Genomic DNA, 27,741 nt, shown 5'->3' on the forward strand with positions numbered 1-27,741 from the left:
CTCTCAAGCATCCACCTCAAAGAGTTATCTTGATGCAGCAAGAAGAAATGAGCAAAAGAACAATGAAGATCATCAAGTAAAGCAGGGACGAATTACAAACAGAAACTATCAAGGGCAATCCATCTTAAGGGTGAACCAGCCACAGGTAAAATCTTCTCAATTTGGTCCAAGAATAGATGAAAATAGAAATTACAATCAGTTGGCTGGTAGATTCGATAACCGCAGAAGTTTCTTCAATGGACAATGCTTTTCTTGTCATAACTTTGGTCACAAAGTAGCTCAATGTGTTGCATATAAAACAATCATGACTAGGGAAGCTCAAAAACAAAGAAGTATGACAGGGATTACAAAAAGGACCTATAACAACTTTTCGGTTCTTGAAAATGAAGTCGAATGTTCTACTTGCAATAACTTTGGTCATGAAGAATCTGAATGCAGGAGCAGGTTTCAGCAGAAAAAGGAGCAAGCCTCAAGCACCAAAACATGGAGAATAAAGGAACCTCAAACAGAAAGATGTGGAATAGCATTTTATGCAGAGGGACAGGAAAATCTATGGTACATTGACAGTGGATGTTCGAAGCATATGACAGGTGATAAAGAAAAACTTGAATCTTATTCTGCTCTAGAAAAGGGAAAGAAAGTCTCTTTTGGAAATGATACTCCTGTAACTATAAAAGGAAAAGGCATTGCTCAGTTAAAAGAAAAGGTCAAAGCTGGAAATGTTTTGTATGTTGATGGATTGAAGCATAATCTTCTAAGTGTCAGCCAGATGTGTGATCAAAGAACCGAGGTTATTTTCAGATCGAATGGATGTCTTGTTCGTGATCTTGATACAGGTAAAACAGTACTCAAAGGCAAAAGAACTCCAAATAATCTGTACATATTTGAAGAAGGACAACAACAATGCTATCTGAGCAAGGATGAAGAGCACTGGTTATGGCATCGAAGGTTGGGACATCTAAGCTTCTCACAAATAAGGAAAGCATGCAAATATCAGGCAGTTCGCGATCTTCCAGATATCAAAATTCCTGACAACACCATATGCAGATCATGTCAGTTTGGAAAACAAACCAGAACTAACTTTCCAGAGAAAGAAGGATCAGCTAGCATGCCTCTTGAGCTAGTACATACTGATACATGTGGTCCATTCAGGAAAAGAACACCTAGAGGAGAGGAATACTTGATATTATTTATTGACGATTTCTCCAGGTTTGTCTGGTTAGGACTTATGAAGCACAAAGATGAAGCATTCGAAAAATTCAAATCCTTCAAAGCCTTGGTTGAAAATGAATCAGGTCACAAAATTAAGTGCCTCAGATCCGACAGAGGTGGGGAATTTACTTCAAATGAATTTTTCGATTTCTGTGATGAACATGGGATAAGGAGAGAATTCTCTACAGCTAGAACTCCTCAGCAAAATGGAGTTGTTGAAAGAATGAACAGAACAATCCAACAAATGGCTCGTGCTATGCTTGATGAATCAGGAACTCCCGCAACTTTCTGGGGTGAAGATGCACATGCTGCGGTTGTTATTCTCAACAAAACAAATGTCCGGGTGAACAGCACTCAAACTCCTCATGAGCTTTGGAGTGGCAGGACTCCTTCGGTAAAGCACTTCAAAATCTTTGGGAGCAAATGCTATATCAAGAATACTGATGAGCAGCTTGGCAAACTTGAACCTAGAGCAGATGAAGGCATTCTTCTTGGTTACTCTCCATATAGCAAAGCATACAAGTGCTACAATAAAAGACTTGGCAGAATTGTTGACAGCATTGATGTAGTGGTTGATGAGAAGGGATACATTCCTAGGCAAGTCCATCATGAAGACATCGAAGAAGATGAAGGCTACCCTCAAAGACAGAATGATGAAGAAGAAGAACCTCAAGAAGAGCCAGAGGAGCAAACAAGAATAGAAGAAAAGACTCCATCCAGATATGTTCAGAAGAATCATCCAGAATCTCAGATTGTGGGGCAGAAAGAAGCAGGTGTACAAACAAGAAGAACAGTTGCAGAAGCCTCAAGCTATTTGGCATTACTCTCCTCTACTGAACCACAAAATGTGAAAGAAGCATGCAAAGATGAATGTTGGGTGAAAGCAATGGATGAAGAACTTGAGCAAATCGAAAAGAACAACACTTGGGAGCTGGTTCCTAGACCAAAGGATAAGAATGTTATCGGAACAAAATGGGTCTTCAAAAATAAATTGAATGAAAATGGAGAAGTAATTAGAAACAAAGCCAGACTTGTTTGTAAAGGGTATGCGCAGCAAGAAGGAATAGACTTTGAAGAAACTTTTGCTCCTGTTGCAAGACTTGAGGCCATCCGAATGTTCCTTGCTCTCTCAAGTTTTCAAAACTTCAAAGTATTTCAAATGGACGTGAAATCAGCCTTTCTGAATGGAGACTTGGAAGAAGAAGTGTACATTGAACAGCCAGATGGGTTCATTCTTGGAAATGATACAAATCTTGTATGCAGATTGAAAAAGGCTCTCTATGGTCTCAAACAAGCTCCAAGGGCTTGGTACTACCGGTTGGACAAATATCTTCATCAACAAGGTTTTTCAAAAGGTTCAGCAGATAGCAATCTGTATATAAAAGTTGAAAATGACAAATTGCTAATACTTGTTGTGTATGTAGATGACATTATTTTTGGCAGCAATGAAGAAGCTATGAGTCAAAGCTTTGCCTCGGTCATGCAGAAAGAATTTGAAATGTCCTTGCTAGGAGAACTGACATATTTCCTTGGTTTGCAAATCCAACAAAAAGAAGGAGGAATCTTTTTATCTCAAACCAAGTATCTCAAACAGATTTTGAAGAAATATGGCATGGAAGATGCAAAACCAGTATGTACACCCATGGTCACAGGATGTAGTCTCAGTGCAAATGATGAATCTGCAGCAGTACATCAACCAACCTACAGATCTATGATTGGAAGTTTACTATATTTGACAGGTACCCGACCGGACATCATGCATGCAGTTGGAATAGTTGGAAGATTTCAGGCAAATCCGAAGGAGACTCATCTTCAGGCAGTGAAGAGAATTTTCAAATATCTTCAAGGGACTCAAAATTATGGCTTATGGTATCCTAGAGATACAGATCTTACTCTTCATGCTTATACAGATGCAGATTGGGCCGGAAGCGTGGATGACAGGAAAAGTACAAGTGGTAGTGCGTTCTTTATGGGTTCCAGACTGGTATCTTGGTTCAGCAAGAAACAGAGTTCGATTGCCTTGTCTACAGCTGAAGCGGAATATGTTGTTGCTGCATCTTGTTGCACCCAACTTCTTTGGATGATGCAGACTTTGCAGGATTTTCAAATCACTTGTACACCACCTATCCCCATCTTATGTGATAACACAAGTGCAATCAGCATCTCAAAGAATCCGGTTATGCATTCAAAAACCAAGCACATACCAATCAAGTATCATTTTCTCCGGGAACAAGTGCTTGAACAGAAGGTCAAGTTGGAGTATGTTCCTTCTAAGGAACAAGTTGCTGATATTATCACCAAACCATTGCCCAGGGACACTTTTGAGTACCTCAGGCAAAAGCTGGGGGTTGTTGATGCATCATCTTATTGTTGAACCTTTTTCTGATTGATGGTACAGGTTCAGGGGGAGCATATAATGCATTGTTGGCATTATGGAGGATGGTCAGAAGGAGATCTTGGAAATAGCTGCAATATGTCTCTATCTCTTTCATGGAGGATTATGGTTCTTTGTTACAGATCTGGTTCAGGGGGAGCATGATCTTAGGGGGAGCATAACCCTTTGCCCTTGATGTCAAAGGGGGAGAATGAAGCTGAAGTTTGTAAGGTTGCCATCAAGTCCAAAGGGGGAGATTGTTGGCATTATGATTTCTGGTATGGCTATATGTTACAGATGTTGTACTTGATGGCAACTCCCATGACAGGGCTCTCAATTTATGAAAAATTAAGAAAGACGCAGGATATCAGTTCAGAAGGTGCGTACCCGCAGGTACACCATGCAGGGACCGCGTCCAGAGTCGCAGGCCAGCCATTCAGGAGGTGCGTCCACCCAGTGCACACATTTCTAGGCAGAGAAAAGCCCACGTGGGGGTTTCTTGTGTTTTACTCTTGGTATCCGCCGACGGTATTGTGTTATTATGGTGTCGGCTCGTGGTATTGTTCCATGATTTGAGGAGGAGCTTGCCTATATAAAGCAAAGGAGATCATTTGGCTTATGGATGTCTTTGGTTGAATATCTTATTAGGTGAGATCTAGTCTAGATCTAAAAGGCGAATCTACTGAAGGAATGAGATCTCTTTGGCGCAAGATCAGATCTATAGATCTGACTGTTTGGGTTACACTTAAAGTCTTGAAATCATTCATACCCGAAGGGACGCAGGTACAGTGAAAGGAAAGCGCGCCGGGACGCAGTGCAGAATCTGGAGATCTGCGTGGGGACGCAGGGCAGACGAAGTTCAGGTGCGTCTGGGACGCCGCTGAGTGACTAGAGATCTGCGTGGGGACGCAGAGCGATCAAGGTTCAGGTGCGTCTCTGAAGTAAAAGGACGCGGCGCGATAGTGTTTTTGGGTGCGTCCCTGTAGCAAAAAGACGCGGCGCGATAGTGTTTCTGGATGCGTCCCTGAAGCAACAGAACGCTGAGCAGTTAAAGGAACAGTGCGTGGGCACGCAGCGCAGCAGAAGGATATCTGCGTGTGGACGCAGGGTAGCAGAAGGTTAACTGCGTCTGGTCGCAGGCCACAGAAGGAAAAACTGTGTCTCTGTCTTAAGATGTTCTGTTGATTGAATTTCTCTGTTCTGGGTTAGTTCTGTTATTGCTGATCTGATATCTGTAGTGGACTGTAACTGTTATGTACTTGTTGATCATCTGATGCTTTATGAAAAGAAGTAGGGGGTTGTAGCTCCCTTCCAGGAGTAGACTGGAAAACGAGAGAGAGAGAGAGTTGTAGCTCTCTGCAGGTTGCAGCCTGCGTACTGGTAAAGGACTGCACCAGTACAAAATCATTGTAAAAGAAGTTTCTAATTTGAAAGAAGATAGAGACATATTGCAGCAGGTGGTTTTCACCCACATTGGGTTTCCACCTTACATCTTGTGTTCTTTGGTGTGACTATCTATTTTCTTTGTTCATGCTCATTATTTTATGGTACTGACATGCAAAAAATAATTCAAAGATCAAATAAGGAAGATTTATTAAATTGCTAGATAACACTGATTCACCCCCCCTCTCAGTATTATTTCCAACACATACACGCTTAAAAAATCACATTTTTACTATGTGTTAGTGAGCACCTCCAAATCAAGATTAAGTTTTCTACTAGGGTCTATTCCATGCTCTACAATTACTTAACTTTAAGGTCTCCTTTACTTGCAATTGAACTTCATACATCTCAACTATATATATTCCATACCTACATAATACTTACCAACTTTGGATTATATCCCTTTCTAGGTGTGTCACTAGCACTTCTCAAGTTCCTTCCTCTTGCCATGAAAGAAGTTCAATAGTGAGATGAACCTTATGATAGATTATCATTAGACTTGTAAATTGGTTTCCATTTTTTGATAGAGAAATACCCCTCTTAAGTGAACTCCGTAGATGCTACATTCAGTAAGCATTTATTCTTGAAATGTTAATTTAATGGTAAGGTCATCTTCATATATAAAGGTTGTGCTAGATAGTAATTCCCATAATCACTTACACTCACTACCATCATTCCTTAGTAATGAACTCAATTTTATTTATCAACTAATGCATAATTGACCATAAGTCAAATAGATATTATGTCAATTGATAGTAACTAGTTCAAATACCATACCATAAGCCATGATGTAATATAATACATGATCATAGCATTTTAATTATCATTTTGAACTCAAGTTCTTTGGTCGCAACATAGGGCCCCTTATGGTATCCCTTATGTTTTTCATTATATTATTACTCCATAACATATTCTCTATCAATTATTAACATTCCTTATATTCTATTATTGTATTTATCATTCATTCTACACACTCATGGGGGCTTCACTCATTAAAACTCTGACCTATCACGTGTATTCGTGGCATATTAAACAATCCCCTTAATTTTACTACATATTGGAAATACTCCTAAAAATCATATTATTTAACCCCCTACCAATACAAACCTAATACACCTTTAAAATTTAGAAAACCCCTACTTCCACTAGATATTGTAGGTATCCATTTTTTCATTAACATTTTTTATACCCCTTTATATTTTTTCATTAACTTTGAGCTCCATTTTTTATTCTTGCCAATATAAAAACCCTTTAACCCATATATATCCCCTAATATATTATGCCATTTTTTCCTCAATATATATCCCCCAATATGAACCCACGTCTTATGGTATTTCTCCCCCAATGAAGCCCCCGTTTACACACTTCCATTTGCCATTACATTTGTTGCCACTTCTTATTTAAGCAAATTATCAACTCCAACTTACCACATTCATTACATTATTTGTAAAGTAATTATCTCCTTGACACCCCTCCCCCTTCACATTTTTTATTTACTTCAACTACCCTTTCTTACTTTTGTATAATACATTTAATTTACCACTTACATTACACACTTAACTATGTGACTATCATCATTTTGTTACTTCCATATACCATATCATATTACTAGTTCATGTATTTACAATCCACTTTGAACTAAATTCTAGTTCCATATCTAACCTTCCCTTTTACCTTTTATCTAACATTCTATCCTGCTTTAAAACATCATTATATAACCTAACCATTTGTGTTATTTAGTCTAAATATTTTCTTAATAAGCCACCTTACTCATTATCCTTACTCATTACAAACTCATGCACTATAATTATTTATATCATATTCATCATTGTTGATCTCATTTATCGTGCACCAGATCTGTATTTATGAAGGAACAAAATGAAATTCATATATAAGCATAAACACATAATTACAGCGAAAATAGAACTTCAACCCATTAATAACAAAGTATTGAAATTGTTTACATGCATAATGGAAATAAACTAGCTCGAACTATGGTATCTTATCTCTGGGAAGATATGTGGTGCCTACATGCCTTTTGAATTGTGTTACAATGAGGCTCGGAGGCCTTTTTATTATTCAAAAACAATGGAAAACCCTAAACATCCAAACGACTAACCCTAGGAGATGAAACGCCAAAAGTTTGTGGGCCCTGTTGGGGTTAGTTGGTACATCAACTTCTCAGGGTTGTATCTTTGGCATACGATATTTGTTTGAGGTGTAATATACCTCGTTAGAAAGAACCATCTCAGGAATACAACTTTTAACTATATACCCTTTTTTGCGAGTATGGGTTTAGTCATTTTCAAACAAAAAAAACGCCATTTAGAGCCTCAAAATGGCTCTGAAATTTTAAGACCTGAAAAAACTGCCAAAAATAGTAAATTGTACTACAATTAAGGAAACTTAAAGAATCAGTGAGGGTCCAAGTGGAATAAGTGGGTGGCCACCAATATCCACCTAGATCAGTCTTTCCCCCTTAGGAATCAATGGTCCCCATTATGTTGAGGGCCTCCATGAGATGGGGAAACTTCTGTTAAACTTGGTCCTTGATGAGCCACTTGCCTTGGTGCAGGAGTTGGTCAGCTTTCACAACCCGATACAATTGGATCTTTTGTGGCAAGTGTTCTTGATCTGTGTTTTTATGATCTGATTAGTTGTGGCTTTCTCCATGTAGTCTAGGTTGAGCTCTTTTGGTGTTGGTTATTCTACATTGTTTGATGTGTCGAGTAATGGTGGAAAGTATGGCCGAAGCTAGTCCACATTGAACATTAGGTGTAGGAAAAGGAATGGGGGGAGTGTTGAGATTGAAATCATTGTATCCCATAGCTTTGGTGATGATGTAAGGTCTGTATCGGAGTGGTCAAAGCTTTCGATGGCTCTTTCAAATCATTCTTTCTATAAATGCAACCAAACTTTGCCGCCTGCCTAAAACTTGTGGCCCCTGATGTTGATCATGCCACTATTTTTTCTTGGAATTGGACTTATCCAAGATTTAATGCACCTGTTGGCAGATGTTTTGGATGCTTTCAATAAACATGGTTTCTTTATCAGCCTCAAATGTGCATGTGTGGATTTGGTCTGTGTAGTCACATGAGGCATGGAAACGTCAATCAGACACAATGGTTGAAATCCCAGACCCACTTGAAATCAACTACGGCCAGTCAAGTTTTGGAGAGCTCTATTATAATTGTCTTGCACATAAGGAAGGATCTCATCCTAGGTTCATGGATGCTTGGAATTATACATGCATAGTATGTGCATTATCATCTTGTTGACGACCTTTGTTTGGCCATCAGTTTAGGGATGGAATGCAGTCGAATTGGTGAGCTTGTTGTCTAGTAATGTCCAGAGGCTCCACCAAAATGTGCTCAAGAAATTTTTATCTGGATCTAATACAATGGTCTACAGGATCCCAAAATGTACCCACACTTATTCAAAGAAAAATTTGGCAGTGTCCTCTGTTGTGATACTCTTCTTACAAGCCGCCAATATAGCCATCTTAGAAAATTTGTCCACAGCCACAAATACATAGTCATTATCATGCTTAGTACAAGAGAGGCTTGACATATAGTCCGTGGAGATGGATTCCCAGGGCTAACTTGGAGTAGGTAGAGGAGTGTATAGGCCTTGCTTCTTGATGGTTGGCTTGGCGATGGCATATGAAGTGCAGGATCTGATATATTTTCCAACGTCTTGTATGAGTTTTCGCTAATAAAAGTACTTTTTTAATACGACCACATTTTTCTCCACACCAAAGTGTCTTGTGACCCAATTGTAGTGTGTCTCCAAAATCAACTTGGCACGCTCACATGAAGGAACACAAAGGTGGCCTAGGTAGCATAATAATGTGTCATGGAGGTGGAAATCTATAACTTTCTTGCCATCCACTAGCATCGGGTATGTGGTGAAAAACTCTAGATCATTTTGTACAGTTGTGGCCATCCGAAGGTCTCATGGCCACAAGAGTTGAGAACAGTAGTCATTGCTGCAACTGGGGGCCAACTAAGGTAATTTGCAACATTATTAGTGTTCTTCTTGTATTTAATTTTCAAGTGGAATTGTTGCAAATATGTAGACCACTTTTGATGTCGATCATTCTAAAACTTCCCTTTGTTCTGTATAAACTAAAGGGGTTAGTGATCTGTGTGGATGATCATCTCCTTCCCCAAAATTTAATGTTTCCATTGTCGACACGCTTGTACGATATAATACATCTCTTTATTATAGGTTGGGTATTTCTGAATTGTATTGGAAAGTGTCTCACTGTGATAGGCCACTAGATGCCCTTGTTGGGTGAGAACTTAACCAATAGCATAGTCAGAGGCATATGTCTCAATTTCAAACGGTTATTGTAGGTATAGCAATGTGAGTACAGGTGCAGAGTAGAGGAAGTGTTTCAGCTCAACAAATGTGTTCTGTTTGGACTCAGACTAGAAAAACTTTGATTTTGCTCCACCCTTGGTAACCTGACTCAAAGGCTAAGTGATATGAGATAATCCCAACACGAACCTCCAATAAAATTGGCAAGGCCCAAAAAAATGTGAAGCTCTATTAGAGTGGTCAGGGCTGGATAATTTTGAATGATTTGGATCTTAGTTAGGTCCACATGCACACCTTGCTCATCAATGATGTAGCCTAGATATTGGACCTCGCTCGTGCCAAAGGTGCATTTCTCCAAGTTTGCACATAGCTTGCGTTGTCGCAGGGCTTGAAGGACTTGCCGAATGTGTTGCAGGTGCTCTTCCCAACTCTTGTTGAAGATGAGGATGTCGTCCAGATCTACAACCATGAATGAGTTGGTGAAGGTCCACAAAATGTCATCCATCAGCCTCATAAAAGTTGCAGGGGAATTTTTTTAGTCTGAAAGGCATGACCAACCACTCAAAAAGGCCCTTCTTGGATTTGAAGGTGGTCTTCCATACATGTGTGGTTTTTTTGGAACCTGGTGATAGCCAAACTTCAAACTGATCTTGTTGAAATACTTGGCCCCCCTTGAGTTGGTCAGGAAGGTCATCAATCTATGAGATCGGATACCTATTCCTAACAATGATTTTGTTTAGTGCCCGATAATCAATACAGAGCCTCCAAGTTACATCCTTCTTCTGTACAAGTACAATCGGGCTCCCACAAGGCGAGGATGTAATGTGCTAAGAAATTTTTTTAGAATTTCGTAGGGTTCCATCAAGATTTCTTTAATGCACAACTAATGATATCCTTTCCAATAAATCATCGCAATTGAATTAAGCATAGCAATGGTTTGTTTAATCCTTCATTGAATACAGTAATAAAATATGATAATATAATATATTTTTCATAGAATTTATGCAACAACACGGTCACAATATAAGCCATGTTTAGCACCCTGAGTCAATTTATAATACCCTAACCATAGATTATGTCCCTTCTAACCTCTACCTTTTAAAAAAACCATGTATGTCAAGAGGAAATATCTAACTATGTATCAGGTTGGAGTTCATAATTACGCCGTAAGGCGTTCCCTTTTGAAATGAATTGCACAGCCGATGACGTGTCGTATTGTTGAGCGTGGATTTGTGGTGTTAGACGATTGAACCAAGTTTGGTCGTTGATCCTCACACTGTCCTTTTGTCTCCCCACCCATTGGCCTCTCTGTCTTCAGAGTTATTGTTCAGAGTTATTGTTCGGCCTTTCATACGATGGTCATGATTTTCGCCGACTATGAACCCCATTGGCATTGCAATGGAGGGAAAACCCCAGAGGATTTCCTTTCGATGAAGCCAAGGTTCGAATCCTGCAGCCCGACGGGATCTATATGCTCCATGGATCGGGCCTCATGGGACTGGGACGGAGGCCCTGGGGTTTCGACGATCTCCGAATGGGATCTCGTCTGTGGCCTAAAATACAAAGTTGGGTTTCTGCAGTGTGCGTTCTTTGTCAGGTGTTTGCTCGGTAATTGATATTTTCAGCCCCTGTGCGCTTTTATATCTAATGGCTGATTGCCATTAAGATTTTCTTTCAGTTTCTGATTTATTTTTTGATACAGGTGCAGGGATATTTCGGCATCTATCGGATTCTTCACTGGGGCGTAAGGGTGTCCTGAAGTTGGTCTGCATCTGGAATGCCATTTTTGGTTTCTTGACGGCAATGTCGCCGAATTTATGGGTTTATGCCCAAATATGTTATAACCAAAATATAACAAGGGAGTCTTACTAAGATTATGTTGGATATGTTACAGTTGGAGAGTCTTCCTGCAACGGTAGCAGGGGTCTGGTCTGATGATCCTACCATGCAGTTAGAAGCACCAACTCAATTCAGGAAGCTTCTCTCTGTTGGTAATAGTCTTGAGTATATGTATCTTTATTACCATTTTCTTTTGTCTTTAGGAAATGGCCATCTGAAAAAATATATGTGACAGAAGGCAGTCCTCCAATTGAGGAAGTTATCGTTGCGGGTGTGGTCCCTCGACTTGTAGAGTTTCTTGCAAGGGATGATTTCCCTCAGCTTCAGGTATGATCTGTTTTTCAGTTGAGATTCTAAGTATTGAATTGACATTATATTGTGGTAATCTAATATCGTTTTAATTTGGTCATATTATAGTTTGAGGCAGCCTGGGCTTTAACAAATATTGCGTCCGGAACCTCAGAGCATACCATAGTTGTGATTGATCATGGAGCTGTGCCCAAGTTTGTGCAACTTCTTAGTGTTGCCAGTGATGATGTCAGAGAACAGGTTGCATTTTGGACCTTTCCATCCATTTATGTTACTTAGAAATATTTTTGAAATTTGCCATCTCTATGTTCAATGTGCTTTCTTTATAGGTCTAAGGGTTCTTTTGAACTAATTGAGATAGTAATGTTCGTTTTCATGACTCATGAGTTTTGTAAGGGGACTCGACTTTTTTGCTATTGCAAAGACTGTAACATTCTTCCTCCAGAAAATGATCATATAAACAGTGTGAGAATAAAGATGATCATGCCAAGACCGATGGATGAAAAATGAGACATCCCGTTTAGGCCAGGTGATACGAAAAGACCTGAGAATAGCATCTGGTCCTGACACCATAAAAAACCTCTGTGAGATCGATGATGTTTATGATCAAATAATTTTTGCAGCATTCAAGACTGAAATGATCGAAACATTTGAAAATGATAGAAGTAATAGAACTCAGCTCATACTGAATCCCCAACCACTAAAGAGAGGGAAGATATGGGAGAAACTGACAGCCGTGCTTCGGATAGGGGTTGGAAAATTAAATTATGGAAAGGCAGGTAAAAAATGATATTTATGCAGTAAACTATATATGTATATGTAATCCACTTCCCCTGGAAAGGCAAGTGCAATAAATAAAGCAACTTAGAACCAATAAAAATTGATATTTATGTAGTAAATTAGTTCTATTTCATGAGTCCCCAACTGGCCAACCCATGAAATGTTTGGGGGTGTGCTCTGGTCGTTCTAAACACCCCTCCTCCCATCTCCCCAGTTCAGCTGTCCTGGAAACTTGCACACATAGTTCAAATTCAATTGGGGTGCCCAGAAAGTTTGTTTTCCAATCCAAAAAATGGACTTATGCAAATGGGGAGATGTGCTTCCTTTAAATTCCAGAAGGATTACATTTGGGCTAGACTATGTTAGGCATTGCAAGTGGCCCAGTTTTGGGGTCTTCTAAGATGAACCATGCATCACAATCACTTTTGTTTTGCCAAGCTGCGGCAACAGGGAGTTGCTCTTTCCATAAAAATAAGACAGTGCTTAAATTTTGTCCCAACCGTTTATTGGTGCTGTGGAAGACTAGATCTTTGGTGCGTCGCCTGACACACCATTGCATTCACCATTGAACAATGATCTCATTGGTTGTTCAGCTGAAATTTCTATTTTTTGAAATTGCTTACTTTATAACATGTTTTTAAAGGCAACACAACATGTTGCAACTTGCATGACAAGTAATGTCCAACTGTGGGACATGCAAGGACAATGGGTTTAAATTTCTATTTACAATTGTGCATCAATTACATATAAATAATGACTTAACTTAAGCCCAAATATGTTATAACCAAAATATAACAAGGGAGTCTTACTAAGATTATGTTGGATATGTTACAGTTGGAGAGTCTTCCTGCAACGGTAGCAGGGGTCTGGTCTGATGATCCTACCATGCAGTTAGAAGCACCAACTCAATTCAGGAAGCTTCTCTCTGTTGGTAATAGTCTTGAGTATATGTATCTTTATTACCATTTTCTTTTGTCTTTAGGAAATGGCCATCTGAAAAAATATATGTGACAGAAGGCAGTCCTCCAATTGAGGAAGTTATCGCTACGGGTGTGGTCCCTCGACTTGTAGAGTTTCTTGCAAGGGATGATTTCCCTCAGCTTCAGGTATGATCTGTTTTTCAGTTGAGATTCTAAGTATTGAATTGATATTATATTGTGGTAATCTAATATCGTTTTAATTTGATCATATTATAGTTTGAGGCAGCCTGGGCTTTAACAAATATTGCGTCCAGAACCTCAGAGCATACCAGAGTTGTGATTGATCATGGAGCTGTGCCCAAGTTTGTGCAACTTCTTAGTGTTGCCAGTGATGATGTCAGAGAACAGGTTGCATTTTGGACCTTTCCATCCATTTATGTTACTTAGAAATATTTTTGAAATTTGCCATCTCTATGTTCAATGTGCTTTCTTTACAGGTCTAAGGGTTCTTTTGAACTAATTGAGATAGTAATGTTCGTTTTCATGACTCATGAGTTTTGTAAGGGGACTCGACTTTTCTGCTATTACAAAGACTGTAACATTCTTCCTCCAGAAAATGATCATATAAACAGTGTGAGAATAAAGATGATCATGCCAAGACCGATGGATGAAAAATGAGACATCCCGTTTAGGCCAGGTGATAAGAAAAGACCTGAGAATAGCATCTGGTCCTGACACCATAAAAAACCTCTGTGAGATCGATGATGTTTATGATCAAATAATTTTTGCAGCATTCAAGACTGAAATGATCGAAACATTTGAAAATGATTGAAGTAATAGAACTTAGCTCATACTGAATCCCCAACCACTAAAGAGAGGGAAGATATGGGAGAAACTGACAGCCGTGCTTCGGATAGGGGTTGGAAAATTAAATTATGGAAAGGCAGGTAAAAAATGATATTTATGCAGTAAACTATATATGTATATGTAATCCACTTCCCCTGGAAAGGCAAGTGCAATAAATAAAGCAACTTAGAACCAATAAAAATTGATATTTATGCAGTAAATTAATTCTATTTCATGAGTCCCCAACTGGCCAACCCATGAAATGTTTGGGGGTGTGCTCTGGTCGTTCTAAACACCCCTCCTCCCATCTCCCTAGTTCAGCTGTCCTGGAAACTTGTACACATAGTTCAAATTCAATTGGGGTGCCCAGAAAGTTTGTTTTCCAATCCAAAAAATGGACTTATGCAAATGGGGAGATGTGCTTCCTTTAAATTCCAGAAGGATTACATTTGGGCTAGACTATGTTAGGCATTGCAAGTGGCCCAGTTTTGGGGTCTTCTAAGATGAACCATGCATCACAATCACTTTTGTTTTGCCAAGCTGCGGCAACAGGGAGTTGCTCTTTCCATAAAAATAAGACAGTGCTTAAATTTTGTCCCAACTTGTATTGGTGTTGTGGAAGACTAGATCTTTGGTGCGTCGCCTGACACACCATTGCATTCACCATTGAACAATGATCTCATTGGTTGTTCAGCTGAAATTTCTATTTTTTGAAATTGCTTACTCTATAACATGTTTTTAAAGGCAACACAACATGTTGCAACTTGCATGACAAGTAATGTCCAACTGTGGGACATGCAAGGACAATGGGTTTAAATTTCTATTTACAATTGTGCATCAATTACATATAAATAATGACTTAAATTAAGCCCAAATATGTTATAACCAAAATATAACAAGGAGTCTTACTAAGATTATGTTGGATATGTTACAGTTGGAGAGTCTTCCTACAACGGTAGCAGGGGTCTGGTCTGATGATCCTACCATGCAGTTAGAAGCACCAACTCAATTCAGGAAGCTTCTCTCTGTTGGTAATAGTCTTGAGTATATGTATCTTTATTACCATTTCTTTTGTCTTTAGGAAATGGCCATCTGAAAAAATATATGTGACAGAAGGCAGTCCTGCAATTGAGGAAGTTATCGCTACGGGTGTGGTCCCTCGACTTGTAGAGTTTCTTGCAAGGGATGATTTCCCTCAGCTTCAGGTATGATCTATTTTTCAGTTGAGATTCTAAGTATTGAATTGACATTATATTGTGGTAATCTAATATCGTTTTAATTTGGTCATATTATAGTTTGAGGCAGCCTGGGCTTTAACAAATATTGCGTCCGGAACCTCAGAGCATACCAGAGTTGTGATTGATCATGGAGCTGTGCCCAAGTTTGTGCAACTGCTTAGTGTTGCCAGTGATGATGTCAGAGAACAGGTTGCATTTTGGACCTTTCCATCCATTTATGTTACTTAGAAATATTTTTGAAATTTGCCATCTCTATGTTCAATGTGCTTTCTTTACAGGTCTAAGGGTTCTTTTGAACTAATTGAGATAGTAATGTTCGTTTCATTGTAAGGACCATGTATTACAAAACGTAATGTCGGTGATGTACATTTATTAAGCTCCATGGTGTGGTTTGCCTCTCACAATTTTAATATGTTTGATGGACAGTAGGTTTTAGGTTTTGAAGATCTATTGAGGAGTGGTATTTGCAGTCTCTGCTCTAGCCAGGGAACGGAATATTCAATTGACGTGGGTGTTTAGAGGGAAAAAAAAAGTTATGGCTGAACTGGAGCACTTGCTGCTAGAAGCAGCTGGTCGAACATCTACCAATGATGGAAAGCAAAACCGAAATCCTGCGAAAGGGAGACTGGAAGATTCTGATTCAAATGATGGCAGTGACTCGAAATACATTGATGACGATGATTCAGATGATGCTGGGACAGCAAATAGGAAGGCTTCTGGGTCAAGAATGCCCCTGAAAAATAGATTTGATTCTGGTGACAAGGATGATGATGACAGGGGTTATTGTGATGATTCCAATAGCGAATTATCGATAGGAAGTGATTTATACAAAGATGATGAAGATAGGGAGCAGCTTTGAAGATATTAGAAGCATAACAATAAGGAGATCAAAACTTTCCAAGTGGTTTATGGAACCATTCTTTGAGAATATCATTGTGGGCTGCTTTGTAAGAATTGGGATAGGAATGTCCAGGTCAGGACAGAGTACTTACCGTCTTTGCATGGTAAAAAATGTTGATGTGACAGACCCTGATAAACAATACAAGTTTGAGAACCGCACCACATACAAGTATTTGAATTGTTTCTGGGGTAGCAAGAGCAATGCAACAAGATGGCAGATGGCCAGGGTGTCTGATTCACCTCCACTTGAGAAAGAGTTTTCAGATTGGGAACGGGAAGTAGAACGCAGTGGTGGTCGGATGATTAGTCGAGCAGAAGTTGAGGAAAAAATAAATGCGCTAAAAAAGATAAATCAATTTGTGTATTCTGCAGAAACTGTAAAACAAATGTTGCAGGAAAAGAAGTTGGCTTCCAAAAGGCCATCGAATGTGGTTGCTGAAAAGGACAGGGTTAGAAGAGAGATGGAGCTAGTGGAGAGTAGGCATGATTATTCAGAAGTTGAGAGAATTAAAGTGAGATTGAAGGAACTAGAAGTCCTTTCTCTTCAGAGCAAAAGCAAGGATGCAAAAGCCTTGATGCTAATAGAAATGAATAAGAAAAACAACGCTGAAAATTTCAAGAACGCTTTTGAGATCAAGCCTCTAAACCTTAATCTTAAAGCAGGTGAAGCAGGGTATGATCCTTTCACTGGGCATTGGACTCAATCTCAAAATTATTATGATACAAAGGCGAAGGTTGCTGAAGACAACACTGATGCGAACAAAGAGGCAGATGCAGCCAAAGTAGAGGAAGCCATAGCAATAGAAACTGTTGAGGATGATGGAAAGCTTGTCGACACTGATGCTCCTTTATCAGAAGATGCAAGGGTGTATTCTTTGCATGATTTTGAACTTCGAATTTCACTTGCTGGACTGCAGAAGTATGGGGGTGCTCAAGGGGCCCCTTTAGTTTTTATGGCTAGAAAGCAGAAGATTGAGTCAACTTTTGGAGTGCAAGTTCCTAATAATGATGGAAGGAAGCATAATCTGACATTAACTGTGAATGATTACAAGCGTAGAAGAGGCCTGCTGTTAAAATAAATAATGATATTTTCTCTGCTTGTTGGTTTCCCCATTTAATTTTTATATGAAAGATTCGGAAATTTCCTTTTGGGATTGCCAGAAACATATGCAGAAAAGCCTTAAAGTGAACATTTTTGTAAATTGTTTCAAATTCTATATGTAGTGTGCCAGTATAGGCACTTTAAAACACAACTGCAATAACCTAGTCAACCAAGGATTGTCTTTTAACAGTAGCAACATCATGGATTGTTGGCAGGCATGAAATCAACAATGTGTTAGAAATATAGGCTGTATTTTCTTGACATCTAAAGTTCAAGGGTGTTTTTTTGTCTCAACCATTCTGCTAAAAAATGGTATATAATGTTCCAAAAGGATTCCTTTCCTCTAAGTAACACTATTCCACTGTAAGTTATCATGCAGTTGGTGAAACATGGCATTTTATGTTGTTTGAGATTGATGTTGAGTGATGCCTTTTTCTAAATTATTGTTGAAATATGTATTGTTTTTCATATTCATGTAATAAATGCTATGTTTTATTAATTTCTGTTGTTGTAGTATAGTTTGCTTAAATGCTTTTAGAGTTGTGGTTGTTTTGTTGTGCTTAGTTGTTTATTCTTGCTTTCGATTGATTGCAATTCTATCTAATAAGCAACTATCTTTTACATGGTAAAAAAGTTTGGCTGAATCAAGGAAAACATTCGAAAATCTGGAAGAACTTTGGTACAGCCAAATAATTCGGTTCAGTTGGGATTCGTATAGTCAATCTGTTGTTTGTCCAAAACTGAACCAAACCAAATCCAATTTTAACCCAAAAAAGTCATCTTCCCAAGAAACCCTAAAGAATTCTTAAGAAAATGCATTTTAACTTTCAAGCCACCAATGAATATGATATTTGCCCATTTCTTCTCCCTGTCCTATCAATGCCTGTCACTACTCCCTCATTTAGGAAATAGCCATGGGAGATTTCAGGAGACTATGTTGCTGTTGATGCCTAGAGAGGTTTGTCTATTCTGTTCATGTGTGAAGTCTCGAGGAGACTGCATTTGTAGTTGGGAAACTGTTACCTGCACCTTAAAGGCCTGCTTAGACCTTCATAAACAAAGTTACACTCAAATGAAGCATGCCAACCGAGCCAACATACTAAATAAGTAGATTCCACTAGGTATTTAGTCATATATTCTCTGTTTGCTATGTGCTTATTTAATTTTTATTTTTCAACTTGAAAGGGTGTACCTAATGTCTGTGCATATCCTTCTTACTTCCAAAGCACCTAGAACAGGTTACATGACCTGCATTATCAAAAGTAGAATCACAACACACGCAAACAAATACATATGCCCACCAAGCACAAGAAAATAGTGTGATGGCTATCAACTTTTAAAAATCAAACTTGTAATAATCTCAATAATAAATCTAATGTTCTTTAGAGAAGACCTGCTACTTTTTGCTGGGTTTCGTACAGTTTATTGTGTATGATAAGGAAATACATTTTCTTGAAGGGATTGCATCAGAAGGCTCAACGGACCTTTGAGCATTTTTGTAGGGGTTTATGTTATCCAATCATTAAAATTTTTGATCAAATTAGTCTGGACTATCCACATACCTATTTTTTTCAATAAATTTGAAGAAGTTCATGTTTTTGCTTTAATAATATGTATACTCCTGAATTTTCTGAACTATAGTTCTGTGGGCCAATTGTTTTCTGTATTGTATGGTATCCACATTTTAATTTAGATTATATCTTGATAACTATCATTTCTTAGTATGTTTTTATGAATATATTGCATTGTAAGTGTTCTTTCTCTTCTTACATTGGACAAGAGAATACGACTGTCTTTGACAATGTGAAGTTGTTGAAGATGCAAAAATTCCCTTGCTTTACATGAGCCAACTTGACCTTCAATAGAAACGTTGCTAAACACAATGAGAAGTTTCATGTTTCTTTAGAGAGCATCCCGAAAGGCTTGTGTAATTCCTGCATTGTTTTGGTTGATGCCTTGCTGAGGAATCATTGAGACTCGTCATGGTTTTGTGGTCCAATCAGAACCTATTCAATACTCACCTTCATTGACTATATTAGTTGGACACAAACCCTATCAAAACTCTCAAGCCATTAGGGCTCGGGCACAATGTTAGTTCCTCAATACGGTGATCAAAGTCTGTCTTCAACATTACAATTGTCTTCACGCATCCTTTTTCTAAATAAATCTATATTACATGCGCTTGAAGGACTAGCTTTGAAGTCTCTATTCTCCGACAATGTTCAGGGCTAAGTTCATGTAGGCAATTCTATGTTGAAATTATACTTGCATACTCGAATCTTATATTGGCAATGTTCAGGGCTAAGTTCATGTAGGCAATTCTATGTTGAAATTATACTTGCATACCGGAATCTTATATTGGCGGAAGACCGTTACTCAAATGTCTGCCAAAAAGAGCACCCATTCTGACACACCACCTATGCAAAGGAAGAAGCCTCACAAGTGTTTGGGCTCCTTTTCTCTATCATGGCTGGGGAAGTAGCCAAGAGTAAATATCTCTGCAGGCATGAAGTCCAATAAAAATAATGTATAAGACATATTTGACAACCAAACAATTGCATCTAAAATGAAAAATATGTTCCCGGCCTTTCAGAAAATGTGGAGTCTAGCAGAATGTGAGGCCAACACTATCATCGAAATTCCAACCAGATATGAATCTTTCAGTCTTATGGTATTATGGGACAATAACATCACTGATATATGAACTATATATCAAGCTTTCAATCCCAAAATATAAGTGTTGGATGCTTCACTGCAAAGCCTAGAAGCCTTCTTTCAAATGTAACAACTGGATGATAAAAAAGTACATACCCTCTTTGCATGGTAAAAAATGTTGATGTGACAGACCCTGATAAACAATACAAGTTTGAGAACCGCACCACATACAAGTATTTGAATTGTTTCTGGGGTAGCAAGAGCAATGCAACAAGATGGCAGATGGCCAGGGTGTCTGATTCACCTCCACTTGAGAAAGAGTTTTCAGATTGGGAACGGGAAGTAGAACGCAGTGGTGGTCGGATGATTAGTCGAGCAGAAGTTGAGGAAAAAATAAATGCGCTAAAAAAGATAAATCAATTTGTGTATTCTACAGAAACTGTAAAACAAATGTTGCAGGAAAAGGAGTTGGCTTCCAAAAGGCCATCGAATGTGGCTGCTGAAAAGGACAGGGTTAGAAGAGAGATGGAGCTAGTGGAGAGCAGGCATGATTATTCAGAAGTTGAGAGAATTAAAGTGAGATTGAAGGAACTAGAAGTCCTTTCTCTTCAGAGCAAAAGCAAGGATGCAAAAGCCTTGATGCTAATAGAAATGAATAAGAAAAACAAGGCTGAAAATTTCAAGAACGCTTTTGAGATCAAGCCTCTAAACCTTAATCTTAAAGCAGGTGAAGAAGGGTATGATCCTTTCACTGGGCGTTGGACTCAATCTCAAAATTATTATGATACAAAGGCGAAGGTTGCTAAAGACAACACTGATGCGAACAAAGAGGCAGATGCAGCCAAAGTAGAGGAAGCCATAGCAATAGAAACTGTTGAGGATGATGGAAAGCTTGTCGACATTGATGCTCCTGTATCAGAAGATGCAAGGGTGTATTCTTTGCATGATTTTGAACTTCGAATTTCACTTGCTGGACTGCAGAAGTATGGGGGTGCTCAAGGGGCCCCTTTAGTTTTTATGGCTAGAAAGCAGAAGATTGAGTCAACTTGTGGAGTGCAAGTTCCTAATAATGATGGAAGGAAGCATAATCTGACATTAACTGTGAATGATTACAAGCGTAGAAGAGGCCTGCTGTTAAAATAAATAATGATATTTTCTCTGCTTGTTGGTTTCCCCATTTAATTTTTATATGAAAGATTCGGAAATTTCCTTTTGGGATTGCCAGAAACATATGCAGAAAAGCCTTAAAGTGAACATTTTTGTAAATTGTTTCAAATTCTATATGTAGTGTGCCAGTATAGGCACTTTAAAACACAACTGCAATAACCTAGTCAACCAAGGATTGTCTTTTAACAGTAGCAACATCATGGATTGTTGGCAGGCATGAAATCAACAATTTGTTAGAAATATAGGCTGTATTTTCTTGACATCTAAAGTTCAAGGGTGTTTTTTTGTCTCAACCATTCTGCTAAAAAATGGTATATAATGTTCCAAAAGGATTCCTTTCCTCTAAGTAACACTATTCCACTGTAAGTTATCATGCAGTTGGTGAAACATGGCATTTTATGTTGTTTGAGATTGATGTTGAGTGATGCCTTTTTCTAAATTATTGTTGAAATATGTATTGTTTTTCATATTCATGTAATAAATGCTATGTTTTATTAATTTCTGTTGTTGTAGTATAGTTTGCTTAAATGCTTTTAGAGTTGTGGTTGTTTTGTTGTGCTTAGTTGTTTATTCTTGCTTTCGATTGATTGCAATTCTATCTAATAAGCAACTATCTTTTACATGGTAAAAAAGTTTGGCTGAATCAAGGAAAACATTCGAAAATCTGGAAGAACTTTGGTACAGCCAAATAATTCGGTTCAGTTGGGATTCGTATAGTCAATCTGTTGTTTGTCCAAAACTGAACCAAACCAAATCCAATTTTAACCCAAAAAAATCATCTTCCCAAGAAACCCTAAAGAATTCTTAAGAAAATGCGTTTTAACTTTCAAGCCACCAATGAATATGATATTTGCCCATTTCTTCTCCCTGTCCTATCAATGCCTGTCACTACTCCCTCATTTAGGAAATAGCCATGGGAGATTTCAGGAGACTATGTTGCTGCTGATGCCTAGAGAGGTTTGTCTATTATGTTCATGTGTGAAGTCTCGAGGAGACTGCATTTGTAGTTGGGAAACTGTTACCTGCACCTTAAAGGCCTGCTTAGACCTTCATAAACAAAGTTACACTCAAATGAAGCATGCCAACCGAGCCAACATACTAAATAAGTAGATTCCACTAGGTATTTAGTCATATATTCTCTGTTTGCTATGTGCTTATTTAATTTTTATTTTTCAACTTGAAAGGGTGTACCTAATGTCTGTGCATATCCTTCTTACTTCCAAAGCACCTAGAACAGGTTACATGACCTGCATTATCAAAAGTAGAATCACAACACACGCAAACAAATACATACGCCCACCAAGCACAAGAAAATAGTGTGATGGCTACCAACTTTTAAAAATCAAACTTGTAATAATCTCAATAATAAATCTAATGTTCTTTAGAGAAGACCTGCTACTTTTTGCTGGGTTTCGTACAGTTTATTGTGTATGATAAGGAAATACATTTTCTTGAAGGGATTGCATCAGAAGGCTCAACGGACCTTTGAGCATTTTTGTAGGGGTTTATGTTATCCAATCATTAAAATTTTTGATCAAATTAGTCTGGACTATCCACATACCTATTTTTTTCAATAAATTTGAAGAAGTTTATGTTTTTGCTTTAATAATATGTATACTCCTGAATTTTTTGAACTGTAGTTCTGTGGGCCAATTGTTTTCTGTATTGTATGGTATCCACATTTTAATTTAGATTCTATCTTGATAACTATCATTTCTTAGTATGTTTTTATGAATATATTGCATTGTAAGTGTTCTTTCTCTTCTTACATTGGACAAGAGAATACGACTGTCTTTGACAATGTGAAGTTGTTGAAGATGCAAAAATTCCCTTGCTTTACATGAGCCAACTTGACCTTCAATAGAAACGTTGCTAAACACAATGAGAAGTTTCATGTTTCTTTAGAGAGCATCCCGAAAGGCTTGTGTAATTCCTGCATTGTTTTGGTTGATGCCTTGCTGAGGAATCATTGAGACTCGTCATGGTTTTGTGGTCCAATCAGAACCTATTCAATACTCACCTTCATTGACTATATTAGTTGGACACAAACCCTGTCAAAACTCTCAAGCCAGTAGGGCTCGGGCACAATGTTAGTTCCTCAATACGGTGATCAAAGTCTGTCTTCAACATTACAATTGTCTTCACGCATCCTTTTTCTAAATAAATCTATATTACATGCGCTTGAAGGACTAGCTTTGAAGTCTCTATTCTCCGGCAATGTTCAGGGCTAAGTTCATGTAGGCAATTCTATGTTGAAATTATACTTGCATACCGGAATCTTATATTGGCAATGTTCAGGGCTAAGTTCATGTAGGCAATTCTATGTTGAAATTATACTTGCATACCAGAATCTTATATTGGCGGAAGACCGTTACTCAAATGTCTGCCAAAAAGAGCACCCATTCTGACACACCACCTATGCAAAGGAAGAAGCCTCACAAGTGTTTGGGCTCCTTTTCTCTATCATGGCTGGGGAAGTAGCCAAGAGTAAATATCTCTGCAGGCATGAAGTCCAATAAAAATAATGTATAAGACATATTTGACAACCAAACAATTGCATCTAAAATGAAAAATATGTTCCCGACCTTTCAGAAAATGTGGAGTCTAGCAGAATGTGAGGCCAACACTATCATCGAAATTCGAACCAGATATGAATCTTTCAGTCTTATGGTATTATGGGACAATAACATCACTGATATATGAACTATATATCAAGCTTTCAATCCCAAAATATAAGTGTTGGATGCTTCACTACAAAGCCTAGAAGCCTTCTTTCAAATGTAACAACTGGATGATGCACAGAAGTTGATGCTAATAGAAGTCCGTATGGAGCGACCAACCCTTAACATGGTGGTGGGCTCTTGTACGAGAAGCCTTCTTTCAAATTTAATAACTGAATGATGCACAGAAGTTGATGCTAAAAGAAGTCAGTATGGAGCGACCAACCCTTAACATGGCGGTGGGCTCTTGTACGAGACTTGGTCAACTCAAATTCACCTCCTACACAAACTTTGATATGGTTCAAGCAAGAAATGCAAGATAGGTTATACTTGAAGGGGAAAGCAGAGGAAATCATGAAGCAATGGATTCACGTAAGGCAAGTACGTGGTCAAAGGCATCAAACAATATTTTTGATGGCTTCAAGTCCATGGTGATGAACTTGGAAGTTCCTCGACTCACTTCTCAGAGGACTCTCAACCAAAATATCCAAAGAAAAATGGACCTGCTTAGTATAAATGCTTTGGAGAATTCTTTACAAGTAGCTTTCGAGTTTGAGGCCAAAGCTTCAGAAGAAAATGTACTAAGCCTCCACCAACTAAAGCAAGGTTCTCGAAGCCTTATCTTTTAGAACTGTCTCTATTAGTAACTCAGAGCAGCCTTTAAATCAGGGAAATGATTACACAATAGATAAAATTGGCCAGCACTTATCAAAAATTCCATCCAGCCAGATAGTCGATGCTCAATCCTACTTTATATTTTCTAAGGACAACCAATAACTCCACGAGGATAACATGATCCTTATTTAGCAAATACACCGGCTGCCCGCTCAAATGGCTAGTACCTATAATCATAGCTCTGTATGGATAAAAACTGATGACTACGAGTTACATTGGCTCTATATATTGATGACAGTTTCTTTAGCTTTGCCAACAATCATTGTACTCTAGTATAGACTAAATGGACACTGGAATTTCCATTATCCAGAAGATGGAATCTTACCCAAGGCATTCACAAAAGTTGTTGCCAACCCACAACTGGTTGAAAATAATCTCCATCATCATAATAAACTTTATGCCCATAATATGCACAAATGGTAACACATGATACATCTCCCAAACCAATGGAGTCCAACTAAAGTCTAATCCGAGATCCTCCATTCTCAACACTTTATACATAAAAAAACTTGTATGTAATCGGCCTCTCTTTGCACTTTTTGGGGCAATTGCTAGTTATATTAAGTTACTTGAAAAATCGGTCTCCTACAATGTATTTTAGGTATCAGAGGAGGGAAACGGTTATTTCCATTGATTGAGGAATCATTTAGGCAATTTCAGTCTTGTAGAAAAGATTTGTGTTGGTTCAGCCTGGGCTCGAAACTTTTTCGTTGTCATCTAATTAATGAATGCATTAGGTTGACCATAACAAAATATCCATTTTCAGAATACATATTATCGTCCACCCTTGCTTTCAACAATGCCCATTCACATGTCGCTATTCTTCCTCACTCTATGCCTTACCACTCTATGCCTTACGGCGTTTCCTTTGCAACATAAAGTGCAAATGCTAGTTTATATACTATGCTACAGGATCCGTTCTTTAGCTTCTAATGTTGTCTACGAACATCATAATGAATTATCTTTTCTATGACGGGTCTCCACGTAACAAGCACAAAAAAATTGTTTCAATCATAGAGAGACTCACACTATTACAGGGAGACTCGTTCTAATTCTAGAAAGAGACTCGCACAGACTTCAGGATATCGACTCAATGAAGTCTACTGAATGTATCCCCTAGCTTTCAAAACTTTAATTTTCCACAGTGGCCCTGAATTAACACTAATAAAGCCCTCTACAAAAAAATTCAATTGATCACTTCAGAATTTGTCCAAATTACTGGTCAGCTCTATTACACGACTCGAATTTGATCTGTAACACCTCAGGTACCCTTAGAGGGTCAGAATCTCCTTCAGAACAGGATCCTCGAATATATGAGATAAGAGAGAGTTTGTTTTATCTTCCCTATATGTTGCTTGTTTTCTGATCAGGACAAACCTTTTGCAAACCTTAACCAAAGCCACGTATGCCTAGAAAATCACAAAATTTTACCACCAAAGCACTTGACAACTCGTAATTCAAGAACATAAGATACTCGCTCAAAAATAAGACTTTTCATAGCCAGACATGTGCCCAGTTGTCCTTTACTTAATTTCAATCGGCTTCAAAAGTACACAATCCATCTGCGTCAATGTTAATTTCAAACTACGTCAAAATTACATAATGTGTATGCATCAACCTTAATTTTGATCTGCATCAAAAATAATAATGCATCTATGGTCAATGATCTCAAGTTTCGATTCTTTTTCCAATCCTAGAGTGAAGCCACTAGATGAATGCAGGCCACAGAAGAAGTGGTCTAGTGATACGAGTCCGAATTCAGTGGTCCAGAATCACAGTGACTTAGCATCGGATCTTCAATCCACAGACTATAATATTAGAACAAAATTATCCCTTCCTCAGTAGGGCTTCCGAAAACCCTCATTGTGGTGCATTCTCTTCAATGAGGTCAACTTCCAACTTTAGGATGCGTTTGTGAAAATGACCAGAACTTTTAATCAATTTCAAAAATTATCTCGCTAAAACCCTTATTTTAAAACATTGACGAACAATCTTTCAATTTCAAAAATTATCTCGCTAAAACCCTTATTTTAAAACATTGACGAACAATCTTTGTTGATTTTCCAAATGGTACTCTTAAGCCATAAGAAGAAACAAGACCAAACAAACTTTGCTTTTTCTCCAAAATAGAATAAAAAGGACAAAAAAGAATCATTAACTAGGGTGGAATCTTTCACCACTAAAATTCGCAGAGGAGAAGGGGTCTTAAAAGCCTCAGGCTCAAGAAAAATAAAAATAATGATAATGATCCAATCCGATGATGTTCCAAATGAGTTCACCCTCTTGTATTTATATATTATCCTAGAGGGGGCTCTCTCCTTAACTGATTGATTAATATTCACTCCAAACCCCAACTTTGTGTTTCTTTTCCCAACTGCCCCAAAACTTTCCCAAACATTAGGTATTTTAGATTTTTCCCCCTTATCAAGGACTATAGCCTACAGAGATCGATAGGCTACTTCATCCCTTGGACCAACTAATCCTCTTGGAACATTACGGTTCCCCCTTACTGAAAATGCTTGTCCATAAGCAATGGCATGTCTGGATACTACATCAATTCCATGTTGCTTGCAATTGATGGTGTCCAATACTTGAAAATTTGACTCTGCAATTTGTCTCTTTCCCTATGAGCAGCAGATTTGATCCTAGAATAAATGATTTTGGTATTTTGGCTGCATCAAGCCCCTCTTCATACACCTTTAGGCCCAAGAATATTCCAATAGATGTAAAAATTTGTTAAAAAATCTTCTTACGGAGACTGATGAACTCTTCATTAGGTCTCAAATTAACTTGATTCAATGCCTCTTTACCTTTTGTAATTGCAGATGATGAAACAAAACTCCAGGAAGAAGGCATAAGAAAGCATCCATTTCTAATGTTAATTCCAAGAGTCACACAACACTTCCCATCAGCTTTATTTTTTTATGGAAAATAGTCTAATATCTTATCCAATGCCATATAATAATAATTCCCACGATACTTCAAAATAATATCATCCTCAACTTGGAAAAGGTGGCTATCACCCCAGAGAACTCTCTATACTTTTGATAAACAAGTATGTATGTTGCAAGAGATAATCCTCATCAATAAATGCTCTGCATATATACAACTTTGGTCAAGCACAAACTCAGCTTCATTCCAATTCTTAGAGTCTATCACAAAGGTACTATGAGAGCAGATAACATGTTGATCTTGTTTTGGAAAAGGTATGCAACCTGAATTAGCTCCTCCAATTTCT

At 38.2% G+C, this 27,741-nt stretch overlaps 2 protein-coding genes and 2 pseudogenes across 2 annotated transcripts; all 4 read left to right on the forward strand.

Annotated features, from left to right (window-relative positions):
- Positions 1 to 10,707: 10,707 nt before the first annotated feature.
- Positions 10,708 to 15,568, forward strand: LOC149168643 (importin subunit alpha-1a-like). The gene is made up of 12 exons (XM_089424942.1): positions 10,708 to 10,960; positions 11,055 to 11,116; positions 11,247 to 11,302; positions 11,395 to 11,518; positions 11,609 to 11,740; positions 13,115 to 13,170; positions 13,263 to 13,386; positions 13,477 to 13,608; positions 14,981 to 15,036; positions 15,128 to 15,251; positions 15,342 to 15,473; positions 15,563 to 15,568. The coding sequence occupies exons 1-12, from the start codon at positions 10,708 to 10,710 to the stop codon at positions 15,566 to 15,568; spliced, it is 1,257 nt and encodes a 418-aa protein (XP_089281068.1).
- A 223-nt stretch (positions 15,569 to 15,791) lies between these two features.
- LOC149168644 (protein RTF1 homolog pseudogene) lies at positions 15,792 to 17,625 on the forward strand (annotated as a pseudogene).
- On the forward strand, positions 15,820 to 16,110 carry LOC149168645 (protein RTF1 homolog; the record flags this gene model as incomplete). Its single annotated transcript, XM_089424943.1, has 1 exon — positions 15,820 to 16,110. A coding segment is annotated over exon 1 (291 nt), but the record flags the coding sequence as incomplete, so codon positions are not given.
- Positions 17,626 to 20,106: 2,481 nt separating the features above from the next.
- LOC149168646 (protein RTF1 homolog pseudogene) lies at positions 20,107 to 21,084 on the forward strand (annotated as a pseudogene).
- The last annotated feature ends 6,657 nt before the right edge of the window (positions 21,085 to 27,741 follow it).

The sequence above is a fragment of the Pinus tabuliformis genome, chromosome 4_2 (genome assembly GCF_031772625.1).
Source record: "Pinus tabuliformis cultivar Carrire ecotype Pingquan chromosome 4_2, CPIR1, whole genome shotgun sequence".
NCBI lineage: Eukaryota > Viridiplantae > Streptophyta > Pinopsida > Pinales > Pinaceae > Pinus > Pinus tabuliformis.

What these genes read in the sequence shown, in the direction of transcription:
- LOC149168643 (XM_089424942.1), top strand. Translation starts at nt 10,708, where the DNA reads ATGGTCATGATTTTCGCCGACTATGAACCCCATTGGCATTGCAATGGA. An exon ending in TCTGATGATCCTACCATGCA is followed by an intron (nt 13,171 to 13,262) that starts GTTAGAAGCACC and finishes TTTTGTCTTTAG; the next exon opens with GAAATGGCCATCTGAAAAAA. An exon ending in ATGATTTCCCTCAGCTTCAG is followed by an intron (nt 15,252 to 15,341) that starts GTATGATCTATT and finishes GTCATATTATAG; the next exon opens with TTTGAGGCAGCCTGGGCTTT.